The sequence below is a fragment of the Pan paniscus genome, chromosome 9 (assembly GCF_029289425.2).
Source record: "Pan paniscus chromosome 9, NHGRI_mPanPan1-v2.0_pri, whole genome shotgun sequence".
NCBI lineage: Eukaryota > Metazoa > Chordata > Mammalia > Primates > Hominidae > Pan > Pan paniscus.
The window spans coordinates 4,852,722-4,868,543 of record NC_073258.2 but is presented as its reverse complement, the minus strand read 5'-3'; the positions used below and the strand labels follow the sequence as shown (position 1 = coordinate 4,868,543).

Genomic DNA, 15,822 nt, shown 5'->3' with positions numbered 1-15,822 from the left:
CCAGTGACATGGCCCTAGGGGGCCTTTGATAACTTCCCTGCCTTCTGCTGTGATGAATACTCCAGGCTTAGCTTGCCCATCTCCTGCCACAGACCTGGAATCCGCCAGGGGCCCTGGTTTCTTTCAGGGGGAAATGGTACCTAGAGGCCACAGCCTGGGGTCTAGAGATGCTCTTAGCTACTGAGTGGTCCTTGGTCCTGGGCCTTTCCAGGAAACAGAGATATTTAAGTAAACGTCATCATGGATGCATACTGATAGTCCTCATGCAAATGCAGGGATGGAGGATTTTTGCTTAACCTCTTCTAACTTCCATCTGTTTTTTTTCTCCCATGCCAAAAGTTTCCATTTTTTTCAACTTTTTTAATAGGTTCAGAAGGTACAAGTGCAGGTTTGTCACAAAGGTATATCGCATGATGCTGAGGTTTGGAGTACAAACGATCCGGTCTCCCACGTAGTGCGCACAGCACCCACAGGTAACTTTTCAACCCTTGCTCCCCTTCCTCCCTCCCCACTCTTGTATTCCCCAGTGTCTCTTGTTCTCACCATTATGTCCACATGTATTTGATGTTTAGCCCTCACTTATAATCCATGAGACCACGCAGTATTTGGTTTTCAGTTTCTGCATTAATTCACTTAGGATAACGACCTCCAGCTGCATCCATGTTGCTGCAAAGGACATGATTTTCACGTCTGCATAGTATTCCATGGTGTATATATATCACATTTTCTTTATTCGATCTACCATTGACAGGCACCTGAGTTGATTCATGTCTTTCTGCCATGAATGTATAGGTGCATATGTCTTTTTGGTAGAACGACTAATTTTTCTTTGGGTATAAACTCAGCACATGGGACTGCTGGATCGAATGGTAGTTCAACTCTTGGTTCTTTGGGAAATCTCCAAACTGCCTTCCATGGTGGCTGGACTCATTTACATTCCCGTCAACAGGGTGTAAGTGTTCCCCTTTCTCTACTGCCTCTCCAGCATCTGTTGTTTTGAGACTTTTTAAACAAAGGCCATTCTGACTGGCGTGAGATGGTATCTCATTGTGACTTTGATTTGCATTTCTCTGATGATCAGTGATGAGCATTTTTTCATGTGTTTGACTGTTTGTATGTCTTCTTTTTAAGAACTGTCTACCATATCTTTTGCCCACTTTTTTTTGTTTTTTTGTTTTTTGTTTTTTTTTTGAGACCGAGTCTTGCTCTGTCACCCAGGCTGGAGTGCAGTGGCGTGATCTCGGCTCACTGCAAGCTCCGTCTCCTGGGTTCACGCCATTCTCCTGCCTCAGCCTCCCGAGTAGCTGGGACTACAGGCGCCTGCCACCACACCCCGCTAATTTTTTTTTTTTTTTGTATTTTTAGTAGAGACGGGGTTTCACCATGTTAGCCAGGATGGTCTCGATCTCCTGACCTCGTGATCTGCCCGCCTCGGCCTCCCAAAGTGCTGGGATTACAGGCGTGAGCCACCACACCCAGCCCTTTTGCCCACTTTTTAATGGGGTTGTTTTTTTGCTTGTTGATTTGTTAATTCTTTGTAGACTCTGAATATTAGGCCTTTGTCAGTTCAAAGTTTGCTAATATTTTCTCCCATTCTGTAGGTTATCTGTTTATTCCCTTGGCAGTCTCTCTTGCTGTGCAGCAGCTCTTTAATTAGGTCCCACTTGTGGATTTTTAGTTTTGTTGCAATTGCTTTTGAGGACTTATTAGCTATATATTATTTGCCAAGGCCAATATTGAGAAGACTATTTTCTTCCAGGATTTTTTCAGTTTGTAATCTAATGTTTACATCTAATCTTTTTTAATTTTTTTTTGTTTTGTTTTGAGATAGAGTTTTGCTCTTGTCACCCAGGCTGGAGCGCAGTGGTGCAATCTCCTGCCTCAGCCTCCCGGGTAGCTGGGACCACAGGTGCGTACCACCACACCCAGCTAATTTTTGTATTTTTAGTAGAGATGGGGTTTCACCACCTTGGCCAAGCTGGTCTCAAACTCCTGACCCCATGATCCACCCACCTTGGCCTCCCAAAGTGCTAGGATTACAGGCATGAGCCACTGTGCCTGGCCACGCCTAATCTGTCTTTAATTTTTGTATATGGTGATAGATAGGAGTCTGACTTCATTCCTCTGCATATGGGGAGCCAGTTATCCCTGTGCCATTATTGAATATGAAGTCTTTTCCCCATGGCATATTTTTGTTGATTTTATTGATGATCAGATGGCTGTAGGTGTGTGGCTTTATTTCTGAGTTCTCTATTCTGTTCCATTGGTCTATATGTCTGTTTATGTACCAATACCATGCTGTTTTGGCTACTGTAGCCTTGAAGTATAGTTTGAAGTCAGGTAATGTGATGCCTCTGGCTTAGTTTCTTTTTTGCTATTTCGGCTCTTTTTTGGTTCTACATGAATGTTAGAATAGTTTTTTCTAATTCTATGAAAAGTGGCATTGGTAGTTTGATAGGAATAGCATTGAATCTGTAGATTGCTTTGGGCTGTATGGCCATTTTAACAATATTGATTCTTCCAACCCATCAGCATGGAATGTTTTTCCATTTCTGTCATCTATGATTTCTTTCAGCAGTGTTTTGTAACTCTTGTGTAGAGATCTTTCACCTCCTTGGTTAGATGTATTCCTGGGTATTTTATTCTTTTTGTGTCTATTATAAATGGAATTGCATTCTTGATTTGGCTCGGAGTTTGAACATCATTGGTGTATAAGAATGCTGCTGATTGGCCAGGCATGGTGGCTCAAGCCTGAATCCCAGCACTTTGGGAGGCCAAGGCGGGTGGATCACAAGGTCAGGAGATCAAGACCATCCTGGTTAACACGGTGAAACCCCGTCTCTACTAAAAAATACAAAAAATTAGCCGGGCGTGGTGGCGGACGCCTGTTGTCCCAGCTACTCGGGAGGCTGAGGCAGGAGAATGGTGTGAACCTGGGAGGCGGAGCTTGCAGTGAGCCGAGATCTCATCACTGCACTTCAGCCTGGGTGACAGAGTGAGACTCCGTCTCAAAAAAAAAAAAAAAAAAGCTGCCGATTTTTGTACATGGATTTTGTATCCTGAGACTTCACTTACAGTTCCAGAAGGCTTTTGGCAGACTCTTTAGGGTTTTCTAGGTATAGAATCTTATCATCATCGGTGAAGGGAGATGATTTGAGCTCCTCTTTTCCTATTTGGATCCCCTTTTATTTCTTTCTCTTGCCTGATTTTTCTGACTAGGACCTCCAGTATTATTTTGAATAGGAGTGGTGAAAGTGGGCATCCTTGTCTTGTTCCTATTCTTAAGGGGAATGTGTCTCGCTTTTACCCATTCAGTACCACATTTACCATGGGTTTGTCATAGATGGCTCTTATTCAAATATGTTCCTTTGATGCCTATTTTTGTTGAGGGTTTTTAAATGAAGGGATGATGAATTTTATCAAAAGTTTTTTTCTACATCTATTGAGACGATCATACGGTTTTTGTTTTTAATTCTGTTTACATGTGAATCATATTTTGTAAAACCTCCATTCTTGGTGATACCAACACAATTACTTACCTTAACCTGCAATTCCCATGCAGCACTCAGAATAATATAACAAATAGTATCACAACAATTACGTGGCCGCTGCATGCAGCTCTATTTGTCTTCAGCAGTAACCCGCCAGAAATATGTCACCTGAAATCAGTCCTTCTGGGTGGTTAAGCCACTAATTCAGCACACATTTTTAGGCTCATTTGTTTCATTTCAATTTTGAGGGACTACTTTTTCTGGTTAAGATTTATTTAGGGATTTTTCACCAAGCAATTACGAACAGCTTTTTAAAAATTATGCAAGCTATTGATTTACATGGCTTCAAAGTGAAATCTATAAAACCAGGTACATTCAGAGGCATCTTGATTCCATATGCCACCTCCCCCCCCCACACCCTTTTGAGGTAAACTTTTAAGATTTGGAGGCTTCCATCGCTTTCGTGTTTAATATACATCCAGACTTGCACCCTCCCCTTTATCAGATGAAGAATAGCTGCTACATTTTTATTCACTGTGCTTTTTCACTTAAAAAGCATCCTGATACGCCAGGTGTGGTGGCTCATACCTGGAATCTGAGCACTTTGGGAGGCTGAGGTGGGAGGACAGCTTGAGGCCAAGATTTCAAGACCACCCTGACCAACACAGCAAGACCCTGCCTAAAAAAATAATTAAATAAATCCTGATAATCACTCCATAATAAGAGAGATCTATGCATTCCTTTTTCACAGCTGCATAATATTCCACAAACCTCTGATTCAACCAGTCTCCTACAATGGGCATTTGCAGTTTTCCAAACAGCACTTTCACAAGCAGCCCTGCACACGCAGCTTTTCCTGCCTTTGCCAGTGCCTTCAGGTAGGTTCTGGGGAGGGGGTTGCTGGGTCACAGGTCAGTGAAGACAGTTTTGCTAGATGTTGCCAAATCCCCTCCTCACAGAGTCTACCCTTTTGCATGCCTACCAGCAAATGCCAAAGGATTTCTACCAGCCAGAAGGAACCTCAGTGACATTTTCCTCGACACCCCTCTCGCCAGGAGTGAAGGCGGCACCTTCTCACATGTTCAAGGGCCCCCTGTGGGTCACTGTCCTGTGAGTGGTATTCACATCTCCTGCTGGCTGTGGGTTTTCTTCTGTTTTCAGAAACTCTTTCTGTAGTAAACAGATTAACCCTTCATGAAACATCACATCTTCCCCCAGCCTGGCATTGGCTGTTTCCCATTAAGATTTTTTTTTTCCTGAGATGGAATTTCACTCTTATTGCCCAGGCTGGAGTGCAACGGCGTGATCTCGGCTTACTGCAACCTCCACCTCCCGGGTTCAAGTGATTCTCCTGCCTCAGCCTCCCAAGTAGCTGGGATTACAGGCATGCGCCACCACGCCCGGCTGATTCTGTATTTTTAGTAGAGACAGGGTTTCACCACGTTGGTCAGGCTGGTCTCGAACTCCCAACCTAAGGTGATCCACCCGCCTTGGCCTCCCAAAGTGCTGGGATTACAGGCGTGAGCCACCGCACCCAGCCAAGGTTGCTTCTTTCTTATGTGGTCAAACCCATAAATCTCCTCCTCCACGCATCTAGCATTCAAGTCATAGAAAAGTTTCTTCACTCTCAGGTTAAAGAATTCCAGGCGCTTTCTTTAGGTACCCAAGTGGTTTTCTGACCCACTGGGAGTCTGTCCTGGTGTGTGACGTGACAAGTGGGTGCAGTCTGGTCACTTTCCACGTGGCCACCCACCCACCCGGCAGCACGCATGAAGCCGCCCATCTGTTCCCCACTGGTTGGAGATGCTGCCTCTTTTACAAAACTTCATATACAATGGAGTTACATGCGGTTTTTAAAAAGCTGTTCCATTGGTGATCTGCCTGCCCATAAGGCAATGTCATGCTGTTTTAATTAGCAAAGCTGTATGTTTTATAATATTTGAGCCATCCTAGCCAAGAGCACAGACGTGACTCTTCACAAGAGAACAGCTGGAGACGTCACGGAATAGAATACCAAGCCCAGGGCCCGCCAAGATCAAACGCTTGAAGCGCATGGTTCCCGGGGCTGCTTAGATATAGCCAGAGGAGGTTCCCGCCCCCTGTCTCCAGCTGCTCCCCTCTTTGGGGCAGGGTGGGGATGCCTCTGGGAGGGGCCTACCCCTCTCAGTCAGAGCTCCTTCTGCTCCCTCCTCTAAGCTGCCCGGGCTGCTCTGCGTGGAAGTCGAGGACACAGCCCCTGGCCCCGGGGTGGGGTGAGGGGTCCCAGTGCAGCTGGGCTGTCTCCATGCAGAGGAGCATTCCAGGGCCGAAGGGAGTACAGGGGTGGGGGTCCCTGTCCAGCTGCTCTGCCTGTGGTTCCTGCTTTCTGAATCTCTTCAAATCTCTGCCTGGAGCAAGTTCAGCCAGGAGCTGGGGAGAGCTACTCAGAGCACCCTTTCAGTGCGCCCCAGAGTATGATTTTGGAAGGCAGCAGAGAAAGGTGTGCACCTTAGCAGATATGGAGGGAAAGCTAAGAGCCCCCGCCCCCAGGGAACCTGCACTCTCTGGGTGAGGGCGGCCGTAGCTCACCCGCTGCCAGGACGCAGGCACAGACCAAGGCTTTGAGAGCCAACTCTCAAAGGGGACAGTCCTCAGGGTGCTTCCTGGTGGCAAGTGCTAGGTGGGAGTCGGGGTGCCCATGGATACAAACTGGGCCTGAGGCCAGGAATAGTGCACCACCTCACTCGAGACCACAGCATCCTAAGGGCTTCTGGGCATCCTAAGGGCTTCTGGGTGTCCTGAGGGCTTTCTGGGTGTGGCATGAGCAAAGTGGCCAGGCCTAGTTGTCTCATCTGTAAGGCGACCCAAATGTCCTCATCTGTGAGTGGAGGAGCGAAATGGGGAGCAGAGCCCAGGCCCCAGGCCCCAGAGTGGGCAGGGGCCTGTCCTGGAGTCAGCTCCCCAGCCCGGCTCTTCAATCAGGAGAAGTTCCTGCTGGAGGCAGCCAGGCAGATGCCAACAGACTCCAGGCGGCTCATCCTGAGAGTCCGGTGCCGATGAGGGAGCCACGACCCTCCTGGGAGCCTTTCTGCTGGTCCATCCACCCAGTGCCTGGGACCACAGCCAGGTCCTTCCAGTGCTCAGAACCCTCCAAGGGCAATGACAGTGCCGATCTCATAGCCCCGAGCCTCAATCCTCTAAGACAGGGTTCTCCAACCCCGGGTCCGTGGCCTGTTAGGGAGCAGGCCGCACAGCAGTGAGTGAGCGTCAGGTGAATGTGCACGGCCACCTGAGCTCTACCTCCTGTTGGATCAGCGGTGGCATTAGATTCTCACAGGAGCACAAATCCTATTGTGAACTGCGCACACAAGGGATCTAGGTTGCACGCTTCTTATGAGAATCTAATACCTGATGATCTGAGATGGAACAGTTTCATCCCAAGATCACCACTGCCCCGGTGGAAAAATCTTTCTTCCATAAAACAGGTCTCTGGTACTAAAAAGGTTGGGGACTGCTGCTCTACGGGGAACGGTGTTTCTGCAGAAGGGCTCAGGCACCCCCTTGGACCCACCACCCTTAACCTGGATCCTTCTGGAAGCACCATGCCTGCTCAGATGGACCCCACACCCTGAACCAAACATTAGAACTTCCCAGGAGATGGTCGAGAAGTGGGAAGACACCTGGGTCCCATCATGGATCTTCCCCACCTCCAGCCAGGGCCTGCTCCCCAGAGAGAAGCCCCTCCCCAGCCAGCACCCACCCACGTGGGGCTCCCGGAAGAGGGCTGGGCCAGGCAGCAGAAGCCACACCCTGTCACACGGTCAGATGCCTCGTGTAAAAGAGGCCCCCTGGACTAGGGTCACGCGGCATCCCTGTGGTCACCCAGCCAGTACCAGAGACACCAGCCGCCTCCCTTTGTCAACCACGATAATTTTGCATCTGTGAGGTCTGGAGTTTCTCATGGTGCTCGGAGGAGCTGCTGGAGAGAGACAGCTACCCACCAGGAAGGGGTGTGGAGGCCAGGACGGTCTCACCGACGTGCCCGCAGGGACCCCAGATGCAAGCAGAGCATGGTGTAGGAGCATCCGGGGCTGGAGTGACCCACAGTGACAGCAATCCCATACTGGCCAGCCCCAAGGCACCTCCTGAGAGTGAAGCCAGACGCTGCTGCCCTCCCCTCTGTAACCAAATCCTTGGGGTCTGGGTCAAAGTGGCCCAGGATGGTGATATTCATTGCCACATTCTCCCCTCCAGCAGCAGATGTTGGGCTTCTGGAAGCTTCTCTGCGGCATCTCCCCGGGCCGACACCATGCTCTCCCAGCACTGGCCACACACCAGCAACTCGCCTTGGGCATCTGCTGTCTCTCAGCTCTTCCTGGGCCTGGAATGTTCTCCTGGCATCACCGCCCTTGGGAGCTGTCTCCTCCCACAGATGCCTGAGATGAGATTGTCCCAGCCTTGTTGTTCTTGCCCGTGGACAGAGTCTTGAATCACAGCAAGATATCCCAGGGGCCAAAAGCCAGTTTGGAATGTCAGGGCTAGGGAGGGCTCGTCCACCTCCCAGACAAGGCGGGTGGAATGCAGGGAACTGGGGGCCCTGCCTAGGGCCGAGCAGGGGCTCAGGACCAGGAGGCGTGCATCTGCACCTTGGCTACAGGGACCGGTGGCATTCCCATCGCTGGAAGGCATGAGCTCCCTGGACCCGCTGCATCAGGACCCCTGCGTAAGGACCAGCTCCCTGGACCCGCTGCCCTGTTAACAGCATCCCTGGGACTCGAGGACGCTTGCTCGTCTGAGCAGCTCTGGATCACACTGGCAAGGACGTCAAGTGCAGAAGGAGCAGACTTGAAACCAGCCTAGCAGCAGGAGGGGAATTCTCGGCACCCAACGCCTTTAAAAACGGGGGCATCAGCCACCCGGGTGGAGTTGCCTGCCAACCCCTGTCACTCTGACACCCTCGGTGGGCACGGTGCTCCTGCCCATCTCAGCTGCCCCCACAGGCACTCAGCTCCGCACAGCCTGTTTCCAGCTCTGGAGCACACACAGGGTGGGTTTGGAGCTGTTCACCCTTCCTGTCCTCTGCAAGACGTGCCACATGCCAGGATGGCACGTGGCAGAACTCATAGCAGCAGCTGACGTGCCAGCTCCCTGGCTCCAACCACCTGACCCCGCACTGGCCGGCCCAAAAGCATCCCAGGCCCTCAGGCCCAGCGGAAGTTCATCCCATCGGTACCCAGGAGTGTCCCCGCAAATCCCCTCCCTCAGACCCGGCCCTGTGACACAACGCAGCCCGCACGTTATGTGCAAAGGTTCCAGCACCTCGCAACTGCCAAGCAAAAAGGGACCCTCCTGCCCCCAGTGCCCCAGGGTTGTAGGCTCAAGCTGCGAGCACCATGCCCACAGGGAGCTGTGGCTTCAGTGCCAGGCACGGGTGAATGTTCCCTCCAACCGAGGCACCCTGCACTGAAGGTGCCAGCACCAGGAGCCTGCCACAGAGAATGAGACGCAGACTCAGAAGGCCCAGGACCCTGGCCAAGGCAGCCCAGCCACAGGGCCATGCCCAGACACAAAGCCCTGCCACCTGATCCATGCCCACCAGGCACTGCCCAGGCCACCTGCAAGGACCCAAGTCCCTACCACCCTCCTGATCCCCTGTCCCCACACAGGCTGGGGAGGCCCTTTCTCCCAGGCTCTAGGCTCTTGCCACCTGGACTACCCCCTCCCCAGCTGACGGCCAGGGGTAAGGGATGCCTGTGTTCCCCCCAACTAGTACGAAGCCACAGTTAGGCACTCGACATGTTGGCAAGAGCGGATCTAGAAACACTGGGCCGGGTCTGCAATGGAGGTGAGGGGACCCCAGACAGCCAGGGGATGAGACCAAGGGCTCATGCCCCACAGAAGGTAGCACTGGGAAAAGCCCCAAAAGGAATTCCCAGTTTTCCTGGGAATCTAGGGCTGAGGAGTGGGTGGACGGATCTTAAAGAAGATGGAGAGAAAGAGACCTGATGGCTCAGAGAGCCCCGTCCTCCTCTGTGCCCAGCCCCACCACCTGCATTGGCCTCTGGCCTCCCTGCCCAGCTGCAGAACAACTGCCCAGCAGCTGCTTCGGACTCCAATGCCAGAGCCTGGAGACAGGAGGGCACTGGAGTCCACAAAGTTGGGTGCTGCACCCTGAGAGCTGGCTCTGCATGGCCTTGTCTTTTGTGGAGGCAGCCAGATCAGCCCCATCCACCTCTGGGACCTGCTTCTGGCTCCATTGTTGATTAACATGCACCCGCGAGGATTCTGCCAACACCCCTGGAAAGTTCTTGGGAAACAGGGAAAGCCAAGGCTGTAGGAGCGGGGAACAGGGGCTGCTGAGCCAGACTTAGGTTTGAGAGCCTACAGGGGCAGTCTCCATGCACTGCAGGTCCCCCCTCAAATCCCTCTCCTTGGCCACAACCAGGATCTCCAAGCATCTCAGCAACCAGAGTAGATGCCACCTGGATGTCCACACCCCTGGCTAAGGCTCACAGCAAGGGAGCTAGGACCTCTGGGTGCAGCAGGGCTGTATGGACCCCCATCCCCTCAGCTAAGATGGGAGCTGCCCCCAGTGGGGGCGCAAGCAACCACAGATAACTGGGGGTGTTGGGGGCAGGAAGCCTAAGCGGGCAAGAGTTGTGGCCCAGGTGCCGTGTCCACCCCGGCCAGCCCAGGGAGGCCAGAAGGAACACAGGAAGAGCTGCTCTCCTGGGGAGGGGGGGTTCCCCGAGGAGGGGACAGGATATCCTGGCTGGCTTCCCCAGGCGCACACAGGAGAGTTCGCCCTAGCCCTGTAGGGTCAGCGGAACACCGGCTCCTGCCTCAACCCCCCTGTACACATGCCTGGGCCCTGGCTCTTCAAGGCCAGGCTTGTCGTCTTCAGGCCAGAAACCACAATATTTCTCATTTCACAATCCACCTAAGGACAGGGCCCTGTCTCCGCCACCATTGCCAAGACTTCTTACAGCAACACAAGGCTGGACCGGCGCAAGGCTGGACCTGATTTCGTGAGGCTGCAGGTGGCCTCCAGCTACTCTGCCATCCTGGCTCTATGACCAGGTCTCCCCTCAAGAGACTGGTCCTGCCAACCTCCTAGGGCACTGAGGGTGGCAGCGCATCTCCCAGGCCCCCACCAAGCCACATGTCCTGCCCAGTCAGGGTCCACCTCCAGTCCCACCCCACATGGAGGTACCTGGGTCGGAGGCTGTTCATGACAACTTCCCAGGGCCAGGCACACATCTTACAGGGACAGGACCCAGAACTGGAAAGGACCAGCCCCAGATCTGGCCACTTCACAGAAGCATCCCTTTCCTGGCCACCCCTTCACAGAAGCCATCCTGCCCCTGTCCCCAGAAGCCACCCCTGCCTTGCCAGCTCTGCGGAGGCTGGGCGAAGGTAGACTCTTGCTGAGCAAACTTCCGAGACCTAAACAATCCAAATCAGGAAGAAAACACAAGTGCAAGCAGAGACTTCCTCTGGGGCGCGGCGAGCCCTCTTCCTCCTCTTCCTCCACACGGGTGGCTGCAGTGAGCCCGGAGGCATGTGTCCACAAACCTGAATACAAGCGAGAATTGAGGGGGTCTGCGGGCACTTTGCCTTGGCCTCTGGCTGAGGAGGTCTTCCCACCCTTGGACATCTCAGAGTCTGGGGTCCGGGAGGCAGGTGGCCACCAGCACACAGCACCTGTGAACCTGGCATCTGCTAGACATTTGCACAGTGGCATCGGACTGGGTTCCCCTGGGGTCACTGCACACAAATATCTCCCAAACCCCAAGCCGAGCCCCCGCTGTTGCAGCCACGAGCAGAGCCAGCTCCTCTCACAGACCAGCAGCGGCTGTGGCTCAGGCACCCACTGACATGTCAGGAGACAGGGGCTTGGGAGCTGGGGTGGGGAAAAGTCTCCAAGATCACACCCCAACCACATCTTTGAGGACAGAGGTGGGTAAGACTTCCCCTTCCTGATGTGGAAGGCCACCTCTTAGCAAGGAAGGCAGTAGCCCTGCGACCCTTACCCCACCCCCTCACCTGAGACGATGCTTGAAGCCATTTGGGGCCTGGCTCCTGCTGTCACCCGCCCTGAGGCCCTGGTGGCAGCTGCCAGCAGGCATGGACAGGCCTCTGGATGCCCTCCAGCCAGTTCTCTACTGAGCCTGCCCGAGGCAGAGGAGATGCTTCCACCTGAGGACGCTCAGGGAGACCACCCTTCAGCCCTCAGGTGAGCCCCACAGCCATCAGCCATGGGATGTCTGGGTAGAGGCTCCCAGGCCAGAGGCTGGCACCACACCAAAAGGCCGCTGGCTGGGCAGCCAGGAAGTAGGGCCACTAGGGCAGCGGGGGAAGGCCCCAGGCAGGCATGGAGGAGAGCAGCCTGGACCTTCCCGGAGGTGACTTCCCAGGCCTGTCCCTGAGAAATCCAGTGCCCAGCCCTGCTCAGGCACGCTGTACCGGGAATTGGAACCACCTGGTAACAGGGGGGGCCAGGTGCCTCTGCTACCAGCGCTGCTTTCTCCGGGAGCACAGCTGCCTCTTAGTGAGAGCTGCAAACGTGCCTCTCCGCTCTCTGCATCAAGCCAGGTTTTCATGAGCTTGGTTCAATTAGTTAATGTGGGGCCCGTGGGGACGGCCCGTGGCATGCTGAGCCCTCAGGGAGCACCGCCACCGTCACCTTCCTATCCTGGACAGCCCCCTGCCCCAGAGTCCACCTGGGCCTCAGGGGGTCTGAGATGCGGCACCGGACATCAGGGGCCTTCTCTCTTGGGGGCTCCTGAGCCTCGAGTCTCAGCCGACCTTGAGGAGTTATCTTACTGCACCCAAGGGTGCGCTCCCCAGCATGCTTCTCTTCCCAGAAGGATTCACACCTGGACTACCCTCCCGGAGGTGTGGAGCCAAATTCTGGGCTCCAGGTGGTCCCCTCCCCAGCCGGCTCCCTCCCCACGCCGGGCCTGCGAGAAGATGCGCACCCCCAGACACAGCAGCGCCTCTGAACTTCAAGGGAGAGTGCAGAGTTTGTGTTTCTGCGTTTCCCCACTTCCTTCCCTCCTCTGCTCCGGGGTCGCAGCTCCGACGGGGCAGGTGGCGCTGGGACAGAGCTCCCCCACACCAGCTCTCAGGAAGCACCTTCGTGCCGGCCGTCGCCGGTGGCGATACTCACACGGCGAAGTGGTAAACGAAGCATTTCCAGCCGGTGGGACGCTCGAGGAAGTTGTAGACGCGGCCCTGGACGTGGGTGCGCGCCAACAGCGGGCGGCGCGTGCTGTAGATGGAGACGCGCGGGTCTAGGCTCACCGGCGGCCGCGGGCCAAGGTCGGAGGCAACTGGGGGCGCGGCGGGCGCGGCCGGGGACGCAGGGGACGCGGGACCTGGGGCGCCGGGCGCGATGGGCGCGTAGAGCGCGCCGCCCGCCGGGCCGCCCTCCGCCAGCTCCAGCGAGAAGGGGCACTTCTTGGCCAGGCCCGCGCTGCCCCGCCGGGCGCCTGGCAAGCGGCCCCAACCCCAGCGCTTCCTCTCGGCCCTGGGCGGGGAGGAGGCCGCGGCCATAACGAGGAGGGCCTGCCGGGGGGCCGGCCCGAGCGGCGGCACCGGGAGCTGCAGCGAAGGCGAGCGCCCGGGCGCAGTGCGGGCAGCCACTGCTGCCAGCCCCGCCGCGGGGGGCCGCTGCCAGCCCAGCCCGGGCGCTCAGGGCGGGGCCGGAGGGGGCAGTGGCCGAGGGCCGGTCCCATGGGACGGCGTGCCCCGCCCCCGCCTGCACGCCCCGCCCCCGCCGGTCCGGCGCGCACAGGGCGTCCCTGCCCGCGCCCACCGGCTTGGCCCGCCCTCTCCCTCACGGACCGGCTTGGCCCTGCCTCCGCCTCACCCCCTGGCTTGGCCTGTCCGCGCCCTCGCCCCCGCCTGCGCCCCCGCCCTCACCCCCACCCCCGCCCGAGCCCACCTGCTTAGCCCCGCTCGTGTCATCTATCCCGCTTGGCCCCGCCCCCTCCTCGCCCGCCTGTTTGGCCCCGTTCCTGTGTGCATTTACCCCGCCTGGCCCCGCCCCCACCCCGCCCACCTGCTTGGCCCCGCCCTCACCCACCTGCTTGGCCCCGCCCCGTCTGCCTCTCCCCTGCTTGCTCCTGCCCTGCCCTCACCCACCTGCTTGGCCCCCACTTCTGATGCCCGCCTGCTCTGCCTGGCCCGGAGGAGGACCCCAGCTGCGCCAGGGAGGAAGGGGTAAGGCCTGGCCGATACCACGACCGAGAACGGCACAGCGGGGGCAGGAGGGGCGGGGTAGGGTGCCGGCATCTACTTTCCCTCCCTCTGAGCCACTCCGGAGTTGGGGGTGGGGGGAGGAAAGGGATGTCCTGGGTGAGGGTGTGCTGGCCCCGCGATCACTGTGAGCGCCCCCGGGTGCCCAGGCGCGCGAGCTGCGGGCGGCGAATATGCTCGGGTCGCTTCCCACCAGGGCCCTTGGACCGGGAGGGTGAGATGGGACCACCACTGTCAGGTACCTCCCACTGGGAGCTGTGCGGGTGGGGAGCCGGCAGGGCTGCTGGGGGGTGGGGGCGGCACAGCCGGGGTCTGGACCTGGTTTGACTGCCGGGCATAGCAGGCGGGGCTGCCTGGGCAGGTAAAGGGAGAGGCGCTTGCGCCACCCTAGGAACTTGGAGAATGGGCGCCTTGTCCTCCCCACCGTCGAGACCGCGCTGCCGCTGCGCCCCGTGGATTCCCCTGGGTGGGGGTGGGTTGGTCACCTCGGAAGATTTTCACAGGTCTCTGCACTGCCTCCCGCCCACTACTGGCATTTGGGTCTCAGCACGTCTCAGGCTTGGGGGGGGGAGGTGTGGGGCAGCCAACAGAAGAGACCAGCTTTTTTCAGGATACTGCACACAGCCCTGAGGCAGGGACTAAAGGTGGAGCTCAGCGGTGACTCTCCGCCCCGCCAGGAGACCCATAACTCATGTGACACTTCCAGGTCGTCCCTGAGCACCCTGGGTCAATTTGATGTATCTACCACCCCCCTGCCAAAAGTCTGCTCTTTTATCGTGGACGGAGTCCAGCCCAGGCCCTTGACGCCTGACTCCCCACCCTAGTGAGGTGCCACACAGGAGTGCACAGTCTGTATTTGCAGCAAGAGTGGATGGAGTGGGTCCCAGCTTGTGCTGGGCACTGTGATAACACAAGGGAGGCCGAGGAGAGGGTACCTTCCTGGGAAGCATATCAGTGAAGGTGCAGAAGGGCAGCGGGTCAGAAGATGGGGGCAGTCAGTCAGCTCTGCAGGGCACACAGCACACATTCAGCAGTTACTTTCCGGGTGAACGTACATACACCTGCATGGAGTCTCTGCCTTCCCCTCCCACCTCAGCAGGAGGAAGGTGAGCTTTGAATAAGCAGCGTTTGGACAACTGGACAGTCATAAAGAAAGAAAAAGGATACCTTGGGTCCATCTCACCGCACACGAGAATAAATCTCAAATGAATCAGAGGCTTAAGTGTAAAGGGTGAGATGAAGCCATGCAAATTCTACAAGAATGTACAGGTCAATTCCTCAAGAACCTGTGAATCGGGAAAACATTTCCAACTATGACTTGAAATCCAAAAGCAATAGATAAAATAAGAAAAATTAAAATAGAAGCACCATTAGCAAAGTAAAGGAGACAAATGACCAAATGGGAAAAGTATTTGCAGTTTCGATCACAAAGGATTAATATCACTGATACATAAAGAACATCCAAAACTGAGGTGAGGAACCTGCCAGACAGTCCTATAGAAAAGGGAGCAGAAGACATGAGCAGTTCATAGGAAATGGGGTTCATGACCTTTGCACTTATGAAAAAATGTTCAACCTCATTTATAACAAGAAAAATGCAAATTAAAAGTACACTCTGATACCACTGCTTGCTTATCAGATTGGCAAAAATCCAGACTTTTGATGGCAACTCTGTGGGAGAGGGAGCATGCACAGGTGCACTCCTCATCACTGGTAGAAAAGAGACCTAGCGATATTACTAAATGTATCATTTGACACAGAAACCCCACTTCTAGGAAATAACCCAAAGATATGTAGGAAAAATAGAAAAGTACATATACATAATGATAGTCAAAACAGCATTTTTTATATTAGCGAAAGTCTAGAGACAATCACAATGTCCTTCAATCGCTTCAGCTGTGCTGTGGTACAGTCACACGATGGAGTGCCATGATCAATATGATCACTAATACTCAAAGAACCAAAGGATCCCAAAGAACTCTGTGTGTGTGTGTGTGTGTGTGTGTGTGTGTGTGTGTGTATCAAAGAATGATGCTAAATTCCTTTGGAACCAAGATTTTCAGTATAAAAGTGATATAGATTTAAAAAA

At 54.9% G+C, this 15,822-nt stretch overlaps 1 protein-coding gene across 2 annotated transcripts in view; it reads right to left on the bottom strand.

Moving 5' to 3' along the window:
- KCNQ1 (potassium voltage-gated channel subfamily Q member 1) overlaps positions 1–13,125 on the bottom strand; it is a 404,800-nt gene extending 391,675 nt beyond the window's left edge. For both annotated transcript variants that reach the window (XM_008969085.5, XM_034931950.3), the window contains exon 1: positions 12,643–13,125. In XM_008969085.5, the coding sequence (XP_008967333.1) occupies positions 12,643–13,028 (386 nt within the window). In that variant the 5' untranslated portion in view covers positions 13,029–13,125. The remainder of the gene's footprint in view (positions 1–12,642) is intronic.
- Positions 13,126–15,822: the final 2,697 nt, after the last annotated feature.